Raw genomic sequence first — 13,256 nt, 5'->3', positions numbered from 1 at the left:
GTTTCCTATGACCTTATAGACTGAAATATTACTACATCTGGACATTTAAGTCTGCTCTCCCTGAATAATGCGAGAAGTAATTACTCAGACATCATGTATTTTAAAATTAGGTAATCTAAAATTTCTTGGATTGATTCAAACTAAATCTTTAAAAGCAGTAAGAATGCCATATTTTTTCAGATAGGTTTGAATGAAACAGAGAAAATTTGTTTTAAAACACTTGTGATTTTGTGGATTCCTAGGTTAAAGGTCAAAAGAGACAACTTGGCAAATTTGCCTGACTTCTTATGTATCATGGACAGAAAAATTTTATGGTCTTTCTTCTTTACAGAACCTAGTAACTTATTTGGCTAAAGTGGTACTAATATTGCTGCTTAATTTCCAATAGGAATTTGGCTTCAGCTTCTAGCAGTTGGTTCTTCTTATGATTTTCTATACTATGGTAAAGAGCCTTTCAATACCTGGTGTATTCTCCCTTTGAAAGTACTCATAAATTGTAATCAAGTTGCTTCTCAACCATCTTTTCAATAAATGAACCAATTTAAGCTCATGCATTATCTCATCACAAGACATTTTTGCCATACTTAAATCAGTCTTGGGTTTCTTATTTGCATCTTGCTCAATCTCAAAATGACATTTTTTGACTTTTGCGGTCAAATCCAGACAAAATGTTCCAATCACTCCATGTACAAGGCTGTGCATGGTCTCCCAAACACTGCCTTGCAGCTAAGCTTGTCTGCTGTCCAAGAACATCCACAGTCCAGAAACCAAGGCTTATGTTCCATTTTCCCTGGACCCTCTTAGGGATTTTAACACAACCTTAGAGTCTAGTAGAATGCACAAAGATACACACAAACCTCCAGATGCAAGACTGTAGTGAAGGAACACAGTTTTTATCCCCCTTTGCAGCCTAATTAGACCTCATTCACCAAACTCAATTTCAGAGACTTGGGTCTGTCTTCAACTGTTGCAGGACCAGAGATGCAATGAAAAGATATCCAAAATGCTACACATCTGCCTTGATGTTTCCATAGTCACATCAGCCTTAGAAGGTAATGAATGAATAAGTCATGAAAGTGGTAGCTCCCTGTTAAAAGTGGATAGTACAAAATAAATATATAGGTCCAAAAGACTAGCTAAGATCAGTGATGAGAAGGGAAAATAAGACATTTTCCCTAGTGTCTCTCACTCTCAGTTGCCCAACATGTGATAGCAGGTACAAAGTACCCTCTTAGCACAGCTCCAGACAGGCTCCTCCACAGAATCCATAGGTTCATCATTAGCTGCCAGATGCATGCTCACCCTGACCTCCCTGCCTGAATGCCCTGGTGCCAATTCATAAAGCAATTTCAACTATTGTCTCAGTGAGATGATATATATGCTGGGGAGACAGATTCCAGCTTGGAATTCTGCTGACAATCATTACCAAAGAACAAAATATGGTAGAAACATTTAAGCCAATGTTAATAAACAGGAAGGAGAGAAATTTACTGGAATTGTGCAGTAGATGGTCTGATAGGGGTTGGATTTTTGTGGCTTTTAGTGAGAGAGATGGATTAGCTTGGAGATTTTAATGTATCAAATCTTTTAGTTTGACTGCACTCAGACTAGACTTTGATTTCCAGCCACTGTGTTGTTGGACCATTGACTGCTAAGCTGAGGAGCCTGCTAGGAAATCATTTCTGCCCATCCAAGCACTTAGGCAGTCTCCACCTTTATCAAGCCTAATAAAAATAAATCATGTCTTCTTGACCCTTCCATTATGCCAATTCTTCAGCTTCTTAATCGTTCTTATTGGCCTGAGAAAGTCCAGTTCATGTATGTCTCTCCTGAAATGTTGTCTCTCACAGCCAAACTTGACAGCACGTAGGTCAGGTTCTGGAGCTCACAAACTCCTTTGCCTTGTGAGCAATGCCAAGACAAAAAGGAGAAAAAGACCACAATCAGGTTGCACAGTTCCCAGGCAGCAGGAAAAAGGAGATGAAAGTGCAGTAAGGACAGGCTGTGGGCACATGTGCCTCCAGCTCCTCAGCCGTTAGAAGATGGGTTGTTGCTTCCCAGCTGTCATGGTTTAACCCCAGCCAGCAACCAAGCCTCACTCAGCCACTCACTGCAGGATCAGGGAGAGAATCAGAAAGGTAAAGCTGGAAAACTCATGGGCTAGAATAAAGACAGGGCCATATCACATACAACAGTTACTCGGGAAGACAAATGCCATCACTCCAAATGTCCCCCCTCTTCCTCCTTCTTCCCCCACTTAATATACTCTGCATGACATCACATGGTCTGGGACAGCTGGTCAGTTTGTGTCACCTGTCCCGGCTGTGTCTCCTCCCAACCTCCCATGCACCCCAAACTTCCTCACCAGTGTGTCAGTACAAAAAGCAGAAAAGGCCTTGGCTCTGTGATCCCTGCTCAGCAATAACAAAAACATCTCTGTATTATCAACCCTATGTTCAGCACAAATACAAAACACAGCCCCAAAACATCCACTGTGAAGAAAGTTAACTCTATCCCAGGCAAAATCAGCACACCAGCATCCAAGTCAGAAGCCCTGGTAAGCTCACACTGCTCACTTAAATTGCTGTGCAGCTTCCCAGGCTGTTGTGTGTGTTGGCTGGACCAGGAATAGCCTCTTTCTTCACCAGACCTCAGCTCTGCTCTTACAGACCAAAGGCATTTTGTGGCACCTCTCTTGCCTCAAAGCTAGTGGCCTTCTCAGACCATCCTTCCCTCGTAGTTATGCAACTAAGGAACAGGATGTCCAGGTTTTCATTTGGCATTCCCTTATTTAGGCATCCAGTGATACATTCTATGTTTGTTTTACTGATCATTGCACAGAATGATGACCTCATGCTTGGCTGTCAATGATGTATTATACATAGATCAGAGCCTCTGCCCTAACTCTCCTGCAAACATAAGTACTGCAAGCTCTGTCTATAGTGTATTCCTGGGCATATAAACTTTGTATCTGGTGATAAAATGTTATCTAAACCAACTATACAAATGGTTCTGCATCAGCAATGTATTGACTGTACTCTCATGTGTATCATTTCCAAAACTAACAGCAACTACGTCCTTGATCACTCACTAGAAAAAAATTGGACCAAGAACCAAATCACAGCAACATCTGAGTGACAATTTTCTGCTCAACGTTTGCCAGTTTGAAGCCTGCAGGTTAAGTTCTGTATAGCTAAATGGTAGGGAAGCTAATGTGGTAGATATTCTACTACAAAATGACAAATGAAACATACTGAAAGATTTAACAGAAAAAAGCATCACCTGCTTTGCTGAACAAATTCTAATTAAAATATAAAAAGGGGGAAAAAATTGGCACCACCCATTTTCTCTCCACCCACATTGATTAGAATTATATTACTCTTCCTTAATTTCTAACTGATTGATTTCCAAAACAGATATTTTATCATTTTTCATACAGCACCTTTTCATATTTAAATACCTGGCTCATCCAATTCATCTTTCAGATATTGGCACAGCAGTTACTTTTCCAGTCTTGTAGAATTGCAGTGTTTAAAAAATTATTAAAAATATTAACAGAAACTTTGACAGTTTTTTAGACAGGCCCTTTAGAAACTCTTGACTGCAAATTGTTCAGACTTGTTGATTTGAAAATCTTTAATTTTAATTACTGTGTAGAGCTTGTCTTCAACAGATGTTAATCAACATGTGGAGATATTATTGAAATGAGAATTTCTACGCTACACTCTAAGACAGGAGCTACTGAATGGTCTAATTGTCCAACAACCTGACCAATTTTCTGTGTTACAATGTTAAATGACTAGCGAACTGCCTCAATAACCCTAACAGATTGCATTAGCATGGCTTCCTAATACACTTCTAAATTTCTCTCCCTCTTACAGCTGAGAATTTTCCTCATATTCTTTTGTACTCTAATAAAATAATACAGCTGGTTTCTTTAACCCAGGTTATTTTCACTGACAGCAGACTGTCAGTAAACCTGGTGTTCTTTGTATAGGCAAGCAAGCTGAATCATTGGTAAAGCACCAACTTTTCAATGATGATCCGGTCCTGAATCCTCAGCTCTATGCCATACTCAAGCTTCCAGACCAGGAGGTTCAGGAAGAGGGTGGAAGCTGAGTGGGAGTGAGGTTATTTTCCAAAAGGAAACATGTAGGGCAGAAGGAGGGGCAGATGCCTAGGCCTCTCCTCCTAGGTTTTGTTTTTCTGTGTAGCTGCTAGACACCAGCACTGAATTCTCACTGTGTCCAGGACAGTTTGTCTGAGCGAGAACCTGGAAATCCCTGTGGATTGCCTTTCTGATGCAATCCAAAGCGTGAGCAACTTGGGAAGGGAGTCCTACTACTATAGCCACTCTAAGTGTGCACAAGGGTGCTCAGTGTATTTTCTGAGCTAATCTGAAACCAAAACAATATCCTTTCAACTGCTGGATTCCAGCACTATTCCCTACTTCAATGGCAATCCCAGCATACAGGTGACACTAATAACTTGTGAAGCAACAGTCACTCCAGGTTTGCTACCCCACATTAGCAAGCAGGACACTTCAGCTGGATAGGGCAGAAACAGCAAGTTACTCTATTTCAATCCAAGTGGGAAGCAAGAAGATCTGAGATGCACTCGGCATGTCTCAGCTATCAGACACTGGTACACAACACAAAAGACTCTCACAGCACAAAAATGGTCAAAGTCTCTAACTCGATTGCAAGAAATACTTCTGTATCTCTGCCAAAATGAACTTCTGGATGATCTCTCAGTGCATGGACAAAAGGACAGAATAAAAGAAAATCCAGCATAGCTATGCTTTCGAAAAACAGTAAGTTATATGAAATCACCCCACTAAGATTACATGCACTACAATACCATATGTATCACCAAGTGCACAAGAAGAATGAGGATTTTTTGGGAAAATCTTGTAATATGGCACAGAAAGTGGAAAACTTTTGCTGAGAAATGCCAGGCTTTAATTTTGTGTTACAGATGACTGTCAGCTGCAGTGAAATAAAGCTACATGGGTTTGTGGGGATGAAAATTTCACAGCAGCTCTAAATTTTTCAAGTCTCAAAGGTTTAAGTGTAAATATTCATGAACTCCACAGAGTATATTTTCCACACCAAATCCATTTTGAATATTTTATCATACAAACCACAAAACTGATTTTGCATGATCTTTCAAAGAATACTTACCTGTTCACAAAAGTGGAAAATATCAACACCAAGTGTTAGAACATTGAGAAGACGATGAAAAGAGAACACACACTGTTCTGTAAATTCTGTCTATTAAAATGCAAACAGCTTAATTGGACATTGAAAATTTCTTATCTTTTACAAATCCCTTCTCTCCTTGGAAATCCCTACTTACTTGTACCAGGATGCTCCTAGCTCAGGTTCAAAATATTTCAAGTTCACCGTGTGAGATGAAAGAACCACCAATCATTCTCTTAAGGTTTAAAAGACAATAAGATGGTTCAATATTTTAGCTATGCACAATTTAAGCACTTTATGTGAATTTTCCATCACTTGACAATAAAATAAATTTGAATGGATGTCTCCTGTAATGGAAAAAAAAGACTTACTTGAAACTAATTGCCTTTTTTCATTTTCTCAATTACTAATTCAGTAACTTGAACTTGAATAACTTAGTCATTAGTGAAAGGAGTTAATCCTGAAAAAAAATCCAAATGTTTAAAAATTAGAAACCGATTGAAATCTCTTTGACTGAAGTTATGTTTAAAATATCCATGGAATCAAAGAGTTAAAAATAAAACCATTACTAATTCCTGGTAAATCAAACCTAATTAATAATACCTGCTTAATATATCACATACAGGAGCAGAAAAATTTAGCGTATCAGCACTAGGGAATAGGATACCTTGGCAAGGAGAAGAGTGAGAGACAAACATTTATTTCCACTACAGTCAGTTACCAAATAATAAAATATTATAGTGATTACTCTGTGGTATCAATAAACCACCTTACAGACAGTGGGAGCAGTAGGAATAAGATACTTAGAGCAGAATTTACAGAAAAATAACCTGCCTTTCCACTGCTAGTCAGACAAAGCAGGATACAGCTACCTGCAAAGTGAAAAATACATCTTGAAAAAGATAGAATCTCCTCCTCTCCAGGTCTAACTCAGGAAAGCCTTTGCTCCCATCCATGCTGGGGAATGCATGCAGTGGCTCCCATCTGTCCACTCCCTAAGGAAACGCCCATAGAGATGTGTGGAGAGCTTTATCTTTCCTGCTCCAGACTGCAAACATTTAAAGGGGAAATCTTTGAGAGGCAACTGGGAGGCTCAAAGTACAGGAGAGAAGATAGGCACTTGATTCCAGTGTGCTGTGCCGATGTTTCTGCCTCCCTGTACCCCAGTGTTGCTAAGCTATGGTGTTATGTGATGTTCAAAGCTATCTGTAGGCACACAAGCTCTTTGTTCCACAGGGCAGCTGAGTTTCTCTATCAAGAAAGGACAAATTGATGCTAGGCAGCCTTGGTGACTTAAAAACCATCACCAATATAAATGGTAAATCCTCCCTGTAAAACTGTTTTTGTCTATGGCACACAGGAAGGCAAAAAAGCAAAGCCTAATCAGGCTGCTGTTCTTGTGGTAGTGAGGATAGTCCCTTTGACTGCAAATAAAAGCTTTTGCCACAAACTTAAAACAGTCAGACCAACAAGTCCTTAGCATCACTTCCAGGGTATCTACTGTGGAAACATTTTACTGCTGCACACATGACTGATAAATGAGTGACATGCATGTGCACACATTCCACAGATGACACCTCCCTTATACACACAGGAACAACTTTTGTTTCTGTGCTGTCCTGCTGTATGCATCAGGTACTGTAATCAGTACTAAAAAACAATGTGAAAAAACAGGCTTTGTGAAAATAAAAATCCTTAAAACACAAATGAAGATGTTTAACACCATAAGCACATAACACAATTTGGCCAGCTAACACTACAAATGCATCTTCAAGTATTAAAAATAAGTTGCCATTTAGTATAGCAGTATGTATTTCTATGCAGAACCCCCTAAGCTATGCAAACTACTTGGACTTAAAGGAAAGAAACAAAACAAACAGTTGTTATACACTTCTTCCCTTACACAGTTAAATGCAAATTCTCTCTTACCGTCATATTCCTGCTATCTCCCTGCACACACAGCTGATACGCCACCTACTGCAAACCCAAGCTGACAGTCGGAGCAATGCGAGCAGCATTTCCATTTCAACATCGAGCTGGAGCTGAATAAAGGTGCTTTTTAATAAGAAACACCCTCTTTGTAAGCTGACAAGAGCAAAGCAGGATAGCTGTATTGTTGTCCTAGCTTCAATAATGGAGAGAAAAGCAAGCAGGAGAGAAAACGAATGCGAAGAAAAAAACAGCAACTCTGAAAGCTCCGAGCTAGACAAGGAATATAAAACGTCTCTGATTACTCTGAATGTCGGTGGTTATCTATATATCACACAAAAACAGACACTGACCAAGTACCCAGATTCTTTTCTGGAGGGGATCATAAATGGAAGAATAATGTGCCCCTTTGATGCAGATGGTCATTACTTCATAGACAGAGATGGACTCCTTTTCAGACACATCCTCAACTTCCTACGGAACGGAGAACTTCTTCTACCAGAAGGGTTTCGAGAAAATCAACTTCTGGCACAAGAAGCTGAATTTTTCCAGCTTAAGGTACTCTCAGAGGCAGTGAAATCAAGGTGGGAGAAGGAACAGCTAGCATCTCGAGAGACCACTTTCCTGGAAATAACTGACAGCCACGACCGTTCACAAGGACTTAGAATCTTTTGTAATGCTCCTGAATTCATTGCAAAAATAAAATCCAGAATTGTCCTGGTGTCCAAAAGCAGGCTGGATGGATTTCCAGAGGAGTTTTCAGTATCTTCAAATATTATTCAATTCAAGTACTTCATAAAGTCTGAAAACGGTACACGATTGGTACTGAAGGAGGACAACACCTTTGTCTGCACCCTGGAAACTCTTAAATTTGAGGCTATAATGACGGCTTTAAAATGTGGATTTAGACTGCTGACCAGTCTGGATTGTTCAAGAGGGTCGATTGTTCACAGTGATGCACTGCATTTTATCAAATAATCACAAAGGCAAAGGAACCGAGCACGCAGCCAGTAAAGCTCCTTGAGCTGCAGCCTCCTGGCATCACAAATAATGCATCTAACTAGCCCTGTACCACAGAGCTCAGCTGCTAATCAACTGATGTGAGCTAATGGTATGTAAATCTCATAATGACATCTATCTCTGGCTTACTTAAACTGAATGAAAATTTTATGCCTGAATTTAACAAGAATTATCTGCTAACATTGTAAACACAGATGGAATGCTTTATGCTCTTTGTAATATGTTTTCTCAATGCTGTCTTTCAACCAGAGAGTCTAGCTGAATTTTTGTGTACCTGTGTGATGAACATGCATATACCTAACTGCTCTGCTGAACAGCAGTGAGAGAATTTTCATATAAAAAGCAGGCTTAAAGTATGTTTGCTCATAACAAATTCAGAATGGATTTTAACTGGAATAAATGATTTTGACTGTTCATTAGTGTTTATGGTAATCTATTGTACTGAATCTACAAAAAAAAAAAAAAAAGATTGCAAGAGTTTAAAATAACCAACTTAATTTTTAAGTTTAATGGTTTCTCAACTCACTTAACCCCAAATTTACACCATATTGTTACACTAATAGCAATTGCCAGAAACACGTAAACCAAAACAATGCTGAGGGAGATGAATTTGATTATAGAAATTGGGTCCAATCTGCACAGAATGTTAGATTTTCTAATCATATATACATATCAAATAGCTAACAAAAGTATTTGACATTAAGTTTAGCATATTTCCAGTAATGGCATCCAACAATGCCAGTCAGTATTTCCTAGCAGTCATTTGTGCTCACAAGGACAGGCAATAAACAGAGCCCTTGCTCTGCACAGTGGCTTACTAAATGCAATGAGTACTATCAGTTCTGAACAGACCACCTGCTGGCATTAAAGACAATTCACTCTTAGTACTGGAATAAATACCTTCATTCTCCTCATCTCCACTATTTATCAAATCTTTTAATTTATATTTTAAACAAAGTTTTAGTAGTTTCTATAGAACAACTGTAACTAATTTAAATACAAGTATTACAAGCCAGTCACTTCAAAAAAGCAAACTGAAAAATCATCACAAAAGGCAAGAAGCAGCACTAACTATAAGCTTTGTTTGTCATTGAAACCAATCGTCATTCACAGCTCACATGAACCCAAAATTCAAGTAAAATGCTTATAAACAAAGAAAAAAAAAAACAACTAAGTAGTTCTCCCAAAACATTGACCTTGTACAGGAAAAAAATAATGTCAACAAAAGGCAGTACAATCCATACTAGAAGTGACAACCAAGAAAAACAGCTAACACAGGACAGTCTGAGAACAGCTGTACTTTGGATTTTAGGGAGAACAAACCAACCCTTAGTACCAAGGGCTGAGAATACAAATGCAAGGTCCACTTGTCCCTCAAGCTGAAACTCTTTTTCACTTTTAACATACAACAGGTGTTGTTAACTAGGTCCCCTGCTAGAGATGAATTAATACAGTGATGCTACATCTCCAAACCAGGCAGCAGTGACTGAAATATATTCCAATATGATTTTATCAAATGGGAGAATTCAACCTCTCCAGAATACTCCATCAGGATGAATCCACTGTCTAGAAACGATGAAGTGTTCTATCTAGTCCTCATGTTACAGACTTACAGTTCATAAAAAAAATGTGGTTCTATAAAATATATGGTTTTAAGTGGAACTTTTCCAGACTCTAATGTTTAAAAATCAGATCACTTTACATTTCAGGCATACAAGCTGAACAACTGTACATGTCTCCCAAAACTTCTCTGAATTTGTCCAAATGCACTAATTATATACACACAAAAGATACATAGTAACATACTATTGTTTACATATGCCACCAGCATGTGTCATCTTCTTTCCTCCCCCTCCAAGCTATTTTCAAATTGATGTATTTAAAAAATCCTCATTAACCACTAATCTTGTGCTTCTAAGAATCTGTAGGACTTGTCTGAAAAGCAAATGTGAAAGCTTCCCTAAAAGAAATACAAAATCCTGTTGATCTTCTAGGACAAGAACTAGAAACACAACCACACAAGACAATTACATGAAAAGCCCTTTGTAGACACAATTCTCTACATGAGCAAGATAAAGTGACAAGACAATCTAAAAAAGCTCCATAATGAACCCACAAGTTCTGAAGCAGCATGCTCACAGTGCTGTCAAATACACAGCCTGCATCAGCACAAAGTCTGGAGGAGGCTGTTGCTCCTGGGATGTCAAATCATCCATTTGCACTTAAATGCTTTTGATTATAACCTTCATTTGTCCTGGGTCTTTGACTGAGATTTAAAAAGTAATTGCAGCTGAAAAGAAGGAAAGCAAAAAACAATTAATAAACAATTAATATACGTTAACTAAAATACGTTGTGGTCGCTCGGCTTTCAATTGGGCTCTTAGGATGCCAAACACCAAGAAATCAATTGTCAGCACTTCCCTATCAGAAGGCAGCACCAGTTTTTTATTGGAGCATGACTTTCGCTCATGAAAAATCAGTAGAGAATTTGATGGGTCTGCATTTATTGTAGAAAATACTTTCAGAATATAAGTTGTTCATAAGCTGATAATCACAGGTAACATGGAAACCATCTGAAGCATTTTCTAAGAATATTCTATAGCTATTCATAAAGATTTATTTGTCAGGCTTTTGGTTCAGAGTATCTACTGCCCTCTCAACCTACAAATGGGAACTTAAAAAACGGGGTTTTTAAGTGAAAAATTTATCTCTCAAAACATTATTAAAATAAATACCTGTGTTATTGTCTGGTTGGTTTATTGCGGGTTTGTTTGTTTGTTTATTTGTTTAAAATTGAATGATTCTTTACCTTATGTAATTTTCACTGGATTTTTTGTATATTTCTATGACTGATATGTATGACACACATATAAAGTCATCTGCTGCAACACACCTCAATCTTGTTTCTTCTCCCTTTTTCATGGGCAGTGATGCATTTCTGCAAGTATCAGGGTCTGAAATTTTTACATTCTACCTCTGATTGAAGGCATCTCACTCAGCTCTTTGAATTACACAGCAGAAAGGAACATGAAGGTAAAAAAATTAATTCCCTTCCCTATTCAGACTAAACAAATCCACAACTGTCTTGAATCATGCCACATCAGCTACAATTACACACTTAACACTAGATATAAACGTGAGCAATTTTTCAGAGCAGGAGTGTCTTGCTTTAGTATATGAACAAAAAGACCACATAAAACCTCAATACTGTGAATAATGTTTCTTTTGTGCTCCATAAACATACCAAATATAACATAAATATACTGTGCACATGTTCAGTCAGTCAGGTGGATACTTGAGTTCCTAGGATGAGCCAGAAAAAGTACCCAGTTATGCATCAGCTACCTTTTCTGTCTTTTCTTTAAAGTTGGAAATTTCAAATTGAATAACTACTATGACAATATGAAAGCTGCAAAATCAAGCGCTGAAGTCAGAAATACCCACAGTTGTTCTAACAACATTAACATTACTTAGTATATCATGTGCATGCAAAATATTTCTATTCTCCTTTCTCTCATTACGACTTGGATCACAACAAACTTATCAGAACTGTCCAACAAGCACCAGGAAGGAATGACAATTACCATAATTTCTCTGATGATCTTCAACTGCTCCAGCTGGAATAAGAAGGAACTTCCTCGCATTTCCCCAAGGAGGCACTTAACCTTCTCCCAGGCTTGGCCAGCTCTGCTTGTCTCCCTGCCTGTTTTGTCAGGTGAGAAAAGGTGTCACCAAGCACAAAGAACAGAAAAAGGGGTCACCAACAGAAAGGACAACTGAAGGCAGGACTAAATTCCATAGACTACAAAATAATGTCCTCGCCACTATTCATTTCTTGAATGACTACTCATGGAAAAATATAAATGGCTGCCAAACTGACCAAAATACTGACACATGGATGCCCACCTTCCCCCAGTGGTGGAGGAGAAGCCAAGGACTCTACCACACTTGGCAGTACACTGGCATAGGTGTCAGCTACATGGATTTCTATATGAGAATAAAACCTGCAAGTTTTGTAGGTCTGTAGAACAAACCTACAAGTGTGCACTATGACAGACTAAGGCCTGCTTTAGCCCAGTTTTCCCTGGTGACTGGGAACTGTTTCGATTTAGAGACTTCACATGTCTGGGAGAATCCCCACTTTTGATCCTTTGACCCTCACATTCTTTCCCTTGTCTTGTTCTTACCTCCCATCATACAACTATTTTTTCAATTTTCTTTTTTTTTTCATTGTACCCCTTCCTGTCACTAGGCCAGTTGTGGAGCTTTGTCAGGGATGCCTAGGAAAGAATAAATACTGGGAAAAACATATACAATGCCTACTCAAAGTATTTCTCTAATCACTCACTGCTCAATGACTTCTAGAGTCAGATGTGGTTTCTAGAGGTAGTCTTGATGGTGTGAAATACAGAGGCTGCACAACAAGGCCAAATTGCAGCTCCAGTTTTGTACCTTCAGTACTGACTCACCCACTGACCAGTGTCTCACAGCCTCATAATTGCACTATTGATATTTTCAAATGCTCATGTCTTATTTTTTATTATTTTTCATTTGTACCTATTATAACTGTTTATGTGACAACAGGTCACTTCTTTTCTACAGTAGGTAAAAATTACATCATCATTTGCAGAAAATCGGCAGCTTTGTTATTTTCACCTCTTAAAAGCATTACAAGGTTTCCACTCAGTAAGACCAGAAGAGGTTAAGAAAATTATCTTCTTCCTCCTTTCTTCATTAGTATACAAGCAGAATAAGGGCAGGCAACAAATAACAAAATTTAATAAGAGCAGTGTCTAATCCATTAATTTATTTGTGTAGAAGGGTCATGTTGCCCTAATGCCGCTGACTGATAAATCAGGACTGGGGATGAAGAGCACAAGTTCACTTGGGTCTGTGACAAAATAAATACTATTTTCCTAGGCTGGATCATCTTTCCTAAATAACTATTACATAAACCTAACATTGTCTGCTATCCTGCAACCCAGGGTAGATTGACAGGAAAGTGACTACTAGTATAAAAAAATGAATGAATCCTTATATGAAGAGAGAGACTTGTAAAATTTATTGTGTTGAAACAAAGTCAGTAAGTAAGGCACAAGAAATTTA

At 38.4% G+C, this 13,256-nt stretch overlaps 2 protein-coding genes across 2 annotated transcripts in view; one reads left to right on the top strand and one right to left on the bottom strand.

The window, feature by feature from the left end:
• GTF2F2 (general transcription factor IIF subunit 2) overlaps nt 1-13,256 on the bottom strand; it is a 78,698-nt gene that overhangs the window by 43,101 nt on the left and 22,341 nt on the right. The window lies entirely within an intron of this gene.
• Nucleotides 7,335-8,108, top strand: KCTD4 (potassium channel tetramerization domain containing 4; the record flags this gene model as incomplete). The annotated part of the gene is made up of 1 exon (XM_083883142.1): nt 7,335-8,108. The coding sequence occupies one exon, from the start codon at nt 7,335-7,337 to the stop codon at nt 8,106-8,108; it is 774 nt and encodes a 257-aa protein (XP_083739268.1).

Source organism: Zosterops lateralis, assembly GCF_965231275.1.
Source record: "Zosterops lateralis genome assembly, chromosome: 2".
In the NCBI taxonomy this organism is placed as follows: Eukaryota; Metazoa; Chordata; class Aves; order Passeriformes; family Zosteropidae; genus Zosterops; species Zosterops lateralis.
This window is presented reverse-complemented; position numbering and strand designations above follow the sequence as displayed.